At 38.6% G+C, this 14,886-nt stretch overlaps 1 protein-coding gene across 1 annotated transcript in view; it reads left to right on the plus strand.

Annotated features, from left to right (window-relative positions):
* Nucleotides 1-3,018: 3,018 nt before the first annotated feature.
* Nucleotides 3,019-14,886, plus strand: part of LOC135468252 (cyclic nucleotide-gated cation channel alpha-3-like) — a 46,554-nt gene continuing 34,686 nt past the window's right edge. Inside the window, 1 exon segment of the mRNA XM_064746398.1 lies at nt 3,019-3,474. Within this exon segment, the coding sequence (XP_064602468.1) occupies nt 3,431-3,474 (44 nt within the window). The 5' untranslated portion in view covers nt 3,019-3,430.

Genomic DNA, 14,886 nt, shown 5'->3' on the forward strand with positions numbered 1-14,886 from the left:
GAGTACGACGTAAAAAACTAATCAGATAAATAAATAAAACAGCGGTGGATATCCGTCTTGCAACAAGGAGTCACATTACAAGTACATGCACTCTAAATACTCTTTAGTCGTCTTATGACTGAAAAAATGGTAAAGTACGACCTTATACCCATAGCACTCACTCACTCTTTTTGAATCTTAGTTGAAGTTTAAAAAACAGCGCAATCGGCGCACAATTTTAATGTACTCTGTGATTCTCGCGTGTCGGTGGTTTCTGCGCAATAACTTCTCCAAATAGTGTCCGATGTTTATATAATTTTATGTACATGTTCCTGTTTTGCATGCTGTGGCCAAGTTCAAAAGCCAAGCGGGATACGTGGGAAAGTTTTCTGTAGGTCTCTTTAACGATTTCCTCGATTCGATAATAGGGTATGTTTTCCCGTGCAGTGTCGGCACTGTTCCAAGAGGACATGACAATTGCAATGTCACCAGTTTGTCTGTAAACATCCTCGCCAAGGCAGGAATGAACAATAGACATGGTTCCCCCATTGATTTGGCTTTGGTTCCGCCTAATAACTGCTTCAAATAAGGTCCGATTTTGATAAAATCATTGAAAGCCCCAGCTTGCTTCATGCATAAGGTCTGCACATTTAATGCGGGATATAAATTCTCAGAAATTGCTTTTTTTGTCTGTTTTCCTTTTACCTTACTATAGATAAATGAATACTTTACTATTCTAGATGGATATAAATGAATGAATTAAATAATTCTTGTATTGATCATTTGTTCATTTGTCAGTGAATAATTCTACCGGCACTTGGTGGCTTGAACAATGGATCATAAAATAGGGGATTAATCAGTCCTTCGGCTGTCATTCATCAATCATCTTTCAGGATACCATTCGCCCTGAATTCGTGTTACACCTATACGCGCGGTTTTTTTTTTTTTTACCTGAGCTTGGAATATTTGCACTGGTATTTTCGATCCACATTTATCACCGCAGCACAATCGCCTTGCATTTATATTCTTCAGCCTTATGCGCACTGTGTTGTGCGTAAACGTACGACGTTTTGCCCACGTGCACTGAAATTAGTACGGCGGTCGCGTATCCTTTTTCATTCTCAGGTATGCATTGTTACACTCAGCAAATGTGATTCGAATGCAGAGCACTGCTGGTTAATGATTATGTCGTAAATCATGTATTGGACAGGTATGAGAGTTTATTACCTGGCAATAATCTAGCTTATAAGAAAAATCACTGCCTTTTTGACCGCATGTTTTTTATGAATACCTGTCTTACGTCATAATGCTTTTTGATCCGACTTGTAGGTTGTTATGAACTAATAGATATCAATACAATTATTTCAAGGCATGTGTTGCAATGGGATTTAGCTCATAGAGAAGAAATTTACTGCGAATCTATGTAGGTGTGGTCATTCAGCATTCGTCTTGGAACGCCCCTTTATGATTGACAGGTGCGTTGGGTCAACAAAAACGCTTGCAGACTTGCAGTTCAACTCTGCACTAAACCTACAATACAGCTATATTGTGAAGTTCTGTATAGTTATAAGTAAAAGAAACCCTTGAGGCATTGCTCTGACGAGGAGTACATGCGACAACTTCATCGGCGATGGTATATTTGCTCACAAACATGACTAAATCAGTTATATGCATAAAGATCTGAGTGCAGAGATATGGTTTAAATGGTTTGTGCGATAAGACGTCACGCATAAGTGGGTACAGCTAATAGAGAACAGGCGCTTGTTGGCAATGTCTTGCCGATGCGCGTGCAGTATTCGCCTGAGTTACCAATGTTACAGATGTTACAGAATATTCAAGAGTTACCCGGGTATGTTATTTTCGCTAATCACAGCGTTATGATGTTATAACGTACTAACAGCGGTTTCTACATTAAATGTCATAGCAGCTTTGTCAGAAGTCGTATACAAAGTAAGAACAAATCTCCTTGAAATCTGTTATTATAGTATACTATACTGTGTCCTATTCAACAGAATAGATACATCATGTTATTCTAATACAATCTGTATGTTCAATCAATATCTGCTGTATTGAACAGAATAATCTGCTGCTATAACAGAATATAATGTAGCCTCACCTAGACAACAAACTTCCTTTTAAATGTAACAGATTTTTATTGCATTATGGGCATTGAATATTAAACTCAGCTGCATGAAATAATTACACGACTGTAACCACGACTTTGCCCACCCATTACATGGCGTTATGCACGGCTGTGTGGCAGGTGCTCATTTTTTTTTTTTTGTCGCTCATGTTGCTTACTTTTTCATAAAATAATATTCAGATTAACATTTGGGGAAACTGTAAATGTATGTTACTGTAGGTTTAGGTGTGGTAAGTGAAAGTCCACTTCAAAATACGGGCGTCTTATCATTTAAGCCCTCATGACCCAAAAGGACATCTGCCCCGAACTGGGTCAACACTCCAGCCTTTGTCTCTATCAGTGCTGACACCTCGTGCACAGGCTGGACCCATCCTCCACAACCAGGCCGTTCTGTCTCTGAACATTTCAGCTTCCATTTTATACATACCCTATACGATTCACTCAAAAATACAAGCATACATCGTTTCGGTCGATGCAGATTTAAGATTACAGTTCCAAAAATGTCATAGTTAATTGTTACTTTTAATGAAAATTGATACGACCGTAGGCCTATATATATTTCCAACGGCGTCGTGTTGATGAAGTGTGACTGTGCCTTTTATTGATATAGTTGATGGCATTTATATGACCGCAGAAGAGAGGCAGTCGTCCCAGTAACACACGCGTGCTGATTGCAGCTCATGCATTGCAGTGGAGATTGGATGTGTTTTCACGGTATACGGAACCGACTAGTTTGTCAGGTGTAATCCTGAAAAGTTTCCCAAAGCTTACCTGTAGCTGTCTCAATTCTCTGCGGAGGGCTGAAATCGTGTTTATGAAGTCAACACACATAAGGCGATTATATAGCGATGGACCGTGAATTGCTGTATTCACTGTATTCCTGGGAATGTGGATATGGAGATCAGTGAACTGGAGAATAACCAATGTTGTATATGTATACATATATGTGTTATACATAATTTAACGTCAATCATTAGCACGGATACCCTTGACTGAACAGTTGTGCAGCACCTACACTTACTATTTCCGGCTCAAGTTGTAGTGGACAGATTCACACTATAGTACCAGCACAAAAGTCTTGAGCAACAGTTACAGACCGTGCAGCGGTTATATTGTGTAACGTTTCCTGTCGTCGACCATTAGCCGGGTTTCACGCGTGTTTGACAGCCGGTAAATCAGCATTGGGTAAATGGTCGAAAGAAAAGTACCAAAATGCAAAAACATACATGATTGGTATTTTGAAATCAAATCCATGAATTTCCGTCTACATAAACTGTGAGATATACGTTGACAGTGTCCATGTGAAGAATGCCATCTGCTGTGTTATATAGGATATTCTCCAGGTGGCGAAGGTAAGTCAGTGTACGATAAACCAGTTCCTATTCCAGTCTGTAATCTATGCCGTACGCTGTCACATTAGATCCAGCGTCAACACGGATTAGGTGCATTGCTAGATTAATTTTACTGTTATCAATAGCCGTTGCATAATGAGTCATTTGAGAGAATATTGCACGTGTTATAGATCTGTCATATTTGCATACAATGTCAAATGAACATATATCGGTTTGTGTTCGTATCTTAGTATATATATAGGCCTATACACACTCAACAAAACCAAGTCACCTTTTCAATTAAGGCGGTTTACTGTTACCCAATATATCAGGTTGATGTAATATACGCTGACAGTTCATATATTGTGATCCGTATCAAGTGTATACGGGTATGAATGACCTGATGTAACCCGAGATATAATGGGAGTGAAAGCACATCTGGGTCGGAAATGACTAGCATGTAGCCAACTACATGGTTTGCGTGTAGGTCTATATAATTAAGTATTAGAGGGAGTCCACCGGCATAGTTATTAAGTGGGTGTAAAAACATCAGCCTGAATAATAATGGTGGTTAATAGTTTCAGATGCATACTGTATTAGTACAGACTCCATACGGCAGATTTCAATGCTTTCCTTGTTAGCTCGCACTCTCTCTCTCTCTCTCTCTCTCTCTCTCTCTCTCTCTCTCTCTAACCGAACATTTATAACCGCCACAGAGAAGTTTGCGAACACCATTCAAGTAAACACGGGTTTTACCCATTCGGAACTGGCGTGCCACGATGAGTGAGTGTGTGCTAAGGGTTTAACGCCGTACCTAAAAATATTTCAGTCATATGACGACGAAGGAGTCCTTAGAGTGTATGTAATTTGCCTCATTGTTTCCACCGCTCTTTTATCTAGTGCTGCTTCACTGAGACAACTTGCCGAAGGCAAGTAAGGTGCCCCGCCCGAGCCATTATACTGATACAGGTCAACCAATCGTTGCGCTATCCCCTTGTTGCTGAACGCCAGTCGAGGAAGTTACAAGGTCTTAGGTGCGACCCAACCCAAGATTGCTATCGGGGAAGGTGCCACGCTGAGCGTGAATTCCGTAGTTGGGTATTCTTGTTTTAGTGGACGACAATAGCCTATAACTTTGTATCGAATTTATTATTTTTTTATCCTTTGTTTTCTCTCTGCCGAAATCTCTATGACTGCAAGTTTGGAACACTCTTCCATACATAAACATTATTGGCGAAAACCACATGTTACTTATTTTATAGGGGTTGAACGCCGTACAATGTTTTTTGTTATATGACAGCAGATTTATAGATGGAGGAATGCGTAGAGCCTGGAATTGACCTTTGGCAAGAAGCTGACGTAAAATACCACATGGGAGATTTGCGCCCGTTAAACGAGCGCAGCGTTTATGTGTCATATCTGAGGGAGGCATATATGTTATCGCCAAACAACTTCATGTAAGACGACCTCATTGACGCTGGGATTGAAAGTCGTGCGTTACGCATAGGGGGATTGAAAAACTAGCTTTAAGTACTCTGCAACGACACGTTCATAAGTGAGGGTCTTGGCATAGTGACTGGAACAAAGAGAGCATTTAAAGTTGGTGGAGGCGTTGGACAAAGGAAACGAAGTTTATATTCTGTCTAGAATACGATCTCATTCCAGGTCTTTCCTAGACTTATTGAAAATGGCGTTTTATTACACAATAAATATTATATTTTGTAAAAATAAATATGACATATTCTTTCATTACGCTTGATCAGGTATTGTCCGTAGTAGGTTTGTAAAATAGAATCGATCCGATTACCGCTGAGACAACCCGTTTTTACATGGCCATCTTATTTTCCCAAATAAATGTCTTCAAAATTTCCAATTTTCATCGCATGGATATTTATTTGATTGGCCGGATGTAAAGGCTACTTGTCCAATGAAATGGGCGCTCTTGTTCTGATATAATTGTAGATTCTTTCGATCTATATCAAGAGAAGAGAAATTATTTATCAACGTGTCCCCACCATTTAAGATATATCTACCTGAGTGTATAGGTTTATACGGGCTTCAACGTTTTGTCCCGTCGTAAGATGCAAACCGAGTTGCACCTAACTTTTTTTATCTACACTTCCGCATTTATTGGTCTAAAGTAAACTACCATGTACTGTTGACGCCAAAACGTCAAAAACACCAATGATGATTTACCGGACGTGGCGCCCTAAAACTACAAAGTAATTTTAAAATACAACAGTAGATCACGATACATCGATAAATTATCAGATAACAAGTTTAGAAAGCTTCATTTTTGTTTTTGGGATGTTTCATAATTGAGATATTGCAGTTGAATGAAGCAAAATGGCGCAATGTTATAAGTTTTAACCAATGATACGAGGGTTATTTCTATAACCCATTAGGGACGGCGTACTTCACCCGAACTCTGCTTTGCATTTAATCATAAGGAAGTGGAGTGCGTTTGACACGACATCGTGTTTCCTGCTGCTCTAACATAACGCATCCCACGCATAATTTTGTTAGAAATCCCGATTTATGGAGTTACAAGAACGTCAGAAAAAAAAGTCAGTGAAATTTTAATTCTGTTACCACCTCTTTTTCTAAATAACTCGGATGATATTATTTGTTGTCTTTTCTTTTAAACGGAAGTTTTTATCACCACGGTGGCGCTTAGAAACCTGAACGTGGCGTTCTAGTTCAGCATAACTGAACAACGCCATCGAGTTTTAACCATTTTTTCTTGTTATATTTTCGTGATATTAATTATTGAACTTCTACCTTAGTACAACAAAACTGATCGTCTACTTAACAGCTAGGTAGTGTCCCTTGTGAGCGGATGACAGCTTTGACTTTCGTGTTCTTCACCACATCTACGATACGATCTATCAAGACTCCATTAAAATATTTTACGTGGCATTTCGATAAGACTGTCACTTGTAATTCCCTCAAATGCACGAATTTGTTCCGATGTTGAGTTATTGAAATAAAGGAAACATATTGTCACTGAGGTATGTAATGTGTTTAGGTATTTTATTCTTTCGTACCTTATCTTGGCTACTTTATACATACATGTCCCAATAGGACTCCCGAATAGGAAATATCCTGGTTTGTTATCACACATTACATCAGTCCGACTCACAAGTATTATAACTCTGTTTACATTGCTTCCAGCAACTTCATCAGCACAAAACTGTTTGTTCACACTAAAGAGTTGTTCATTTAAAGCCTCGCTATATAGCGAATAGCATATCTTTAGCAAACGCCCGTTGTATTTATTTATTTATTTATTTATTTATTTCATTGGTGTTTTACGCCGTACTTAAGAATATTTCACTTTACGACGGCGGCCAGCATTATGGTGGGAGGAAACCGAGAAGAGCCCGGGGGAAACTCACAACCATCCGCAGGTTGCCGAAATATCTTCCCACGCCCGGCCGGAGAGGAAGCCGGCATGAGCTGGACTTGAACACACAGCGACCGCATTCGTGAGCGGCTCCTGGGTCATTGCGCCGCGCTGACGTGATAATCCCCTTGAGGACGGAAGCTCACCCATTGTAGTTCCGTTGACTGTCTCATTCTTTAGTTTTCTCCTACATACTTCCTTTTATGCAGGTTGAAGGCAACTTGCCTGAAACCTGTTTACCAAAACATACATTTTGTGAGATATTTACCGTTTTGTTCTGTATGCGAATATGAATAAATGCACGAATTTTCATTACAGCTCATTGTTAATTGTGTTGAGAATGTATATACATATATGAATTGACATAGCCTGACATTTTCCCTCACTACGTGCTTCAGTTTGTGATATGTGTAACAGCGTTCTTCTGGGTCATTGTGCCGCGCTGGCACGCTAAACACTAGGCCACACCCCCCCCCCCTCCCTCAATGAAATGTACACTATATACGCCTACAGGTATAGATGTACACGCGAAAACCCGGACTTGATGGTCGCTGCCAGCATAATCACGTTTTGATATTTCACTTATAATCTTAGTGGTAGTGCAAAATTCGTGAACAGACACAGCTCCCGCTCCCCTCTCCCGCGTTCCCAATCTTTTGCATATTTGTTACAATTGACATTCTGGCTAACAAATTCTGTTACTAATTCTGAATGTTGGTCTAGCGTCCTATAGGTCTCCCTATACATATTATGGAATACTGTGATTTTTTTTTGTCATTTTACATAATCTGTTGATTTTGACATTTTATAAGCTGTATGCAGGCTGTTAATCTTACTTTTTCAGCCTGAAGGGACTGCACGTTTTGTCGCATTCACATTTTCAGGTTGTGCTCATTTCGGAGATTTAAAGTATTTGAGTTGTGTATATAATCAATGGAATTAAAATTAGTATAAACTAAACAGAGAGGTGTTTCTAGAAATACTTGAAGAAATTTTTTCCACTTTCTTCATAAGAAATTCCGCAAAAGCTTTTTGCATTCTTTTGAGCGCATAAAACTTGATAGACTGATCCTAAATAGTTCATCAGAGATTATTTCACATAAAATAACTTTTCTCAAAATGTTCCGTGGAGAAATAGGGGGAATTCTTATGAAAACATGTACTTTGATAGCATGGATTCTCCCTTCCACAAGAAGATACAGTATATGTACACACACCTAATAACTCCTCGTCGTCATATGACTGAAAAAATTGTTAAGCATGATGTAAAAACACAAGCATATGAAAAGTCATGTGATGTCATGTCGCTTAAATGTCCAAAAAAAAATGACAGTAATGATAATGTAACTGTGGCCTGTACGATCTCGTCCCATCGTTCGCTTTAAGAACGTGAACTTCTTGGTTTTATATGTTGTCGTTGATGAAAGTATAACCTATTGTCTATGCTTGGCTGGACCTGTGTTTCAGTGTTTCTGTCACGTGAATACCATGCCCCTCGGGTTGTTAAGTATTCAGACTTCTGTCTCAAAACTACATATACATGGCACATTAGATAATATATACCGCATAGATGTGTGTTGTGAGGCAGTACTGAAGATGCTAACTGTATCTGTGCATGACCTCATTCCTGGTCCACAGCCCTATGTAACTCGCTTAATGAAAGACGTGCATATAGTATATGTCTGCGTGCGGAAATGGTTACATTATTGATATTTGCTGTCAGTGTTTTAGATGAGAATCTTATTCCGTTTACAATGGTAACAATGGGGGGGGGGGATTTATATCAGTTCGTGACAAATTCGTGTGAAAGATGAATTTACTGTATGTGTATACGGGCCTATACATTTGCTGTATCAGGGTAAATACACATTAATTGGTGTAGTATATCTGTCTGCTGATTTAGGCTGTTGTTTGCTTTTATTTCCTTTTGATATCTGTATTTCCCCTGAAAACTTAATGTCCAACTGTTGCTAATGGAACTCTTATATTGTCACAGCGGGTGACTTCATGTCACTTCTGATACTGTTAAGTGTTTTGCAAATGCATTAGTTGTTAGTCTATTAGACCAACATACATTATTAACGTAACAGGAAGATACTGTCGTCGGCAAAAATACATCGACAAATAACTTTGGATCGTAAAATGTACACTGTTTTTGCACTGATACAGCTTAAATACAGTTCTGTGTACGGGAAGCATTTATTTGTGTGAACTTTGTCTAAGTTGTATTCTTTGTTGTGAATTGGTATTGTGACAGGTATCATATTTCCCATTATACATTTGTGTTGAACTTGTGATAGTTTTGAATTTTGCGACATTTACCTTTCACTGTTCTCACATCAAGATAGAAAAATGTTCGGCTTCTGTAATAGAGCTCATGTTTACTCTGTTGTCAGAATTAATGCGGAAGTGATGTATAAGAAATGGCTTGTTTTTTATTTTTTGTTTTGTTTTATAATAACGTGTAACGCATGATTTTTCTGGCAATGTTTTGTATAGGTACGTTAAATATACAAACCTTACACATGGATCCAGACGTATTTCGAGGTTAAGCAAAGTCTAACGTTTTTTGGAGCAGTTTTTGTTGCACATTAAGCATCTGTCAATGAGAATCAGAGAATACATTAAATGTGCCAAATTTGTACGCGGATCAGCCTGGTTTCCAGAACTGTACCCCACGTTCCTCAAAGAGAACATGCATTCAAAGACAATTTTGTCAAACTCGAGCAATACTTTGAGTACTTCATTTTCAAAGCTTGACAGAAGGAAAGAAAGGGATTAAAAACCCTAACTGAGGTAAACTGACAAAAGGCAGTATTTCACCGGTAACGTGTGACAGTTCGTCAGCTATCACATTATCGTCACTGCTCTGGCTTTTCTCTCTATGCTGTACCACCTAATTATATTGTATTCCAGTATAAACCAGGATTTCTGCTGGTGGACTAAGCATCTCCGAGGCCTGGTCCATTTGCATTTTTTATGTTATTGTATATATTAAATGCGATGACAGCATCATTTTGAGTAATTCGAGAACAGTGACATATAATAAATTGCAATAGAAAAAATGTGCTCTTTTCAGCCCATAGTGTCATGTTTTAAGTTTTCTTCTCCTTTAAGTGTATTTATATCCATGTGGGAAATGTTAGCTACATTTTTAATTAAGAAATTCCATGTATGAGAAGTCAATGGTATTCACGATATCAAGGCATCTGTATCACTTGTGTATCTATACTCGTATCATTTCTTATCATGATTTTTGCCTGGGTACCCATTGAAGCTAATATGCACATATACTTTTAAGACATACTTTTATCCAGCAGCATCGTGCATTTTTTAATGTTGGACACCAGCAATGTGGTTTTGCTTTTATATAGCTCAACAGTTTTCGGATTACGATCCATTTCACCCCAACGTTTTTGGTAAAATCAAAAAAAAAAAATTACAACGAGAAAAAGAAATTACGCTGTTTTGTTTGGCCCTTATTAATCGTTATAGCGCTCAGCTCTAATTATAATTGTGTTCCAGTAACTTGTGTAAGTTCACCTTGTGCCATGTCTTTGTGGAACCTATTTACTGATAAGAATATTAAGGTGAAAAGGTAAATTATCGATCAGTATTATGCCTGGTAGTAATGACACATTATTTACAACAGTGACACAGCCTATGGTGAAAGAAGCAGATGGTTTAACGGAAGATAATGAAGTGGCAATGTTAGAAGAGTTGAGTATATTGTGAATGATCGTTATGAAGCGCGAAGTGCTGGTTCATGTACAGTACAACTGCTGGAGGATTGCCATGGAGAAAAGAGTAGGCGCGGGTAGGTTATATATTCCTGCCCAGCAAGCAACAGAGGCAGATTTTGAGTCATTTTAATTTTTTCCTCAAACAATAATATACGAACTGGAATCACGTTTTTCAATGAGTGTTACAATAGTGACTCCTGCCTGTCTTCCTGCCTGTCGAAAAGGTCACATCGACTCCATTTTACAGTCAACTGATAAATGGTGAGTTTGTCTACACCAGATATTTAAGAGCCCAAATCTAAGAACGTTTTAGTCCACAAGGCAAGAATTCCGAACAAATTCACACCGATTTTACACTCACTTTGGTAACTTGGGACAAATCTTCTTTGAAGTTTGTAATTTTTTGACAATTTATCGTCGCTTAAGACATTACCTTTTTTGTACAGTTTTACTTTAGGTATAAAAGCCAGTAAAAATAGCATGTTGTTTTTAAACAGAATGATATGGCGTAATGAATTCTCTAAATACCCTCTTAACAAATAAATCGTGACAGATTATTCAGTCTGATTAATAGTCAGCGGGAAATCATGTACAAAATAGATCATCATTCAAAAAATTAAACGGAATATGTTTGGCAGTTTTCTGTTAGGACATCAATCATGTAATGTGGATGTTGGGACACATCCCATAAAACGATATGCACATAGATACAAACCTGTTAAGAATTTTAACATAGTATTTAATTGATGTAACGTTGGCTGCATAGTTGCAAGAATTTAGTAGTTGATGTTCCTGCATGCTTTGTATAGACTCCAAAGAAATATATAATTCTGACTGAAAGTATATTGTTGTATATTGCATATTGTTGTAGTATATATGTTGTCTTAGTTTCCTCTAAGGTTTTTCTCACAATAATTCACAGTTGTTAACAGTTTAGTTATATTACTTCCCAAAAAAAATGTACATATATATATAATTGTCGAAACAGTTTGTTTGCCCGCTTTTGAACTCAAAAGTATTTAGGTGGACATCAGTCTCGTTGTATCTGTTCAAAAAATCATGATCTGAATGATAACTTGGTTTTTGTTCCGAGACTTACTTTGCCCAAGTATGTCTACCATGCAGAACGCTGAACCATATTTGTCATGCATGAGTGTTGTGGAATTGCTCGTGGCATTTCAGTAGCTTATAATCAAAGCCTTTGATAGAATGTCCTGAATACAAGATCAAACGCTTTTGACGAAGATTGAAATCACTGCATAATTCAGTCGACGAAGAAACGCCACACGACGATATTACTTGTAGGATCTAAACGTGTATTATTCTGAACTACCAGGTTTTGATTCAGAGTGCCAAAATTAAAACAGTCTCATTTGCATGGAAAGCGTGTGATGTGATAGAAAGTAAAACGCATTGCCAGATGAAACAATAAACGGCTCAACCTTGGTGATTGGCGTTTAGAAAAATGCCACGGCAATTATCGGAAATTACGTTGCAAGTACTTCTCTGCAAGTACTACACAGCAGATTACTCTTGTGTGTATTGAACATCGATTTTACAAAGTAACAGATTGTCTTGTCAATTGGGATGGAATAAACACGGAACACAAGTGAATAAACGATATATGCTCCGTTTGACAGTACGGCAAAGACCTGTCCTCCTTCGACAGTATGTATCCATCTACTCGCGCCTGCCGTCGTTTCTGTTGTCAGTCATGCGCACAGCTACAGAGTATTTGCGTGTGCATTGTGCATGTTATTTGCAGTACACCACCTCAAGCTGCTGGTTTCTTTTCAAGGGATTACTTGCACAGAAAGTCCATCATAGTTGTATTTCCCATAAGAACCAGTATACATTGTGCTCCAGTGGAGGACATGGTGGTTGTTGAGCAAAACGCCTTGGGCTGTGAACGCTTCAGCACAAAGTTTCAAGTCTTGAATGATTGATGAAGGTCAAGGTCAGTAGGTGCGCCTGGGTATAATCTCTCGTTTGACCAAAGTCAATCGAAAGTGTTTTGAAATTATAAGTTCCTCAGGTATTACACTCATGAAGATTAATTTTGATATTAATGATAATGAAGATAATTCCGTCACCATTTAAAGTGTAGTTACATATATGGTCTTAGCTCATCAAAAGTGTTACTGATATGACCACATGCAAAGGCGCAGAATCAAAACAGTCACCTGGTCTATAAGAGGTGGATTTAAAATTGTATGGCATTTTTATCCTTATATTATCGTAATATAATCTTATGTTTGTCCGTAGTATCGTAGTTATGATAGCAAAAATTTCAAGAAATTACGAAATACACTGTACTCCCTGGTAATCTATTTTAGTCTTTATACTATAATATGGTATTAGGGACTAGAAATTTTTGTAGAACGTGTTGTGTCGTAATTTCTTCGTTTTGTGCAGGATAGAAATGCTGTTACATTGCAATATACTAGCTATAAAATTCTATATGGTTCTCCAGTCCAGCTGTTGTAGGCCACGTGACCGTGAAACAAAACACTGATTGCGTGTCGGTTCTTGCGTATAAATGTTTCGATGTGTAGAATGGGAGAACGACACTAAAACGCGAGTTCTTAAAGAATCTCGTCATCCCATGTATCGGTTCTCGGATTTCTATTCATATTTCACCAACTATACATCGAAATTTGGAAGAAAGGTCATTTGTCTCAGCAGTTGGACGCGGAGTGCGTGGCCGGCGATAACGTGACCTTAGGGGATGGCACCAAGGTCGATTAGGTACTGCCTCTCCAGTGTTTTCCCGTCCCTCTCTCCTCCATCAAGCAGGTTTCGGCGCCGGTGTAATTGTCCCTGAGGTCCAGGGTGCGCTGTACGACGATCCAGTCGTTCCCTTTTTTCCCTGCGAGGCCCTGTCCTTTGACAATCCCGTGATCCAACGTTCACATTACGGTTAGACGTGAACAACATCAGGCTCCTATGCTAGGGGCGTTTATCCAATCTGTCTGCCAGGCACGGCCAGAAATAAAGACCAACGGCTCGGATAACCTAGTAGGGACACTTCTGATGAGGCCTAACTGTCAAGGCTTTCCCCCCAGGCTTTCTTTTTCCAAGAAATTGTTGAAAACATTCTTCTCCAGGCATCGCTGAAATTAGTATGTCCCTTTAGAACTGATATCAAATTTTGTCTCCATAAGCTGCCGTTCATCAGAAGAACCTTCTCGCAGCTGTCGAAATCAAAACGAATTGCTCTGTGCACAAACGAATTGCTCTGAGAAAATAACAAAGGTGAATATAATGACTTTATTCCCATTCTACCGTTTGCGATCTACAAGAGAAGGGGCTGATAAAAACTTTTGACCGAAAAGTTGATTTGGTACAATTGTTCTTTACATTGAACGTTTTGCACATGTGCGCTCTGCGAGTCTTAAACCTGTCGAAGGGAGGAAATGAAAATTGATGATTATGTATGTTTGAGTGTGAATGTGTGATTTAGTGTGTTTGGCTCTGTAACATGAACCTGTCCTGCATCTATCCACAATCCATCTTGTTTCCAGAGGACGATTTTTGGAACGCTGAGCTGTAGTATTTCTGAATATTTGTAGTTATATTCCCCTTTGTGGCCTATAAAAGAATATCAGATGTGAAGCAGCACATAATTTCTCTTTGTGGTCCGTATAAAAGAATATCAGATTGAAACAGCACAGATTAAGGTACTGGTTCTTTTTGCTGAGATCAAGCTGAAGCCATTTTGTCTGACTGATCTCATAAAATGGTTTTAAACATTTATGCTGATTCCATCTGACTTTTTATCTGATTTTACATGGTAACTGAATCATGTTTGATATCGCATGGAACAGTTTCCGTCATGTTTTCTTAACACATCGATGCACTAATCTATTAATCATTTCGACTGAAAGTAACAGATCCACAAAGGCAAATACCACTGGCTTTATGTGATAAACGGTCAAATCGTATCATCAAATACAACGGCGAAGACAGATTAGGAGATATCGCCAATAGCATATTGGAAATTCTAGTTTTTCATTTCATCGGAAATTAAACGAGACACGCAGAATAAAACGCAGTCCAGTAAAAGTTACGCTTCCATCGATGTTTGTGTATATCTATGGTTATTGCAATTGTCGACCACTCGACGGTTTCTGTAATCCTGGGCATCGCTGGCACGAGGCGGCCAAAATCCCACAAAAGCCTCTCTCACGCTTAGAGCCCCTGACCTGTTTTCCAATTTCACGAGCTTTTGGTAGTTGCCATCAGGCGCCTGTAACCAGAGATGCCAGAGAGTTGTTATACAAT

Source organism: Liolophura sinensis, chromosome 6 (genome assembly GCF_032854445.1).
Source record: "Liolophura sinensis isolate JHLJ2023 chromosome 6, CUHK_Ljap_v2, whole genome shotgun sequence".
Classification (NCBI taxonomy): domain Eukaryota; kingdom Metazoa; phylum Mollusca; class Polyplacophora; order Chitonida; family Chitonidae; genus Liolophura; species Liolophura sinensis.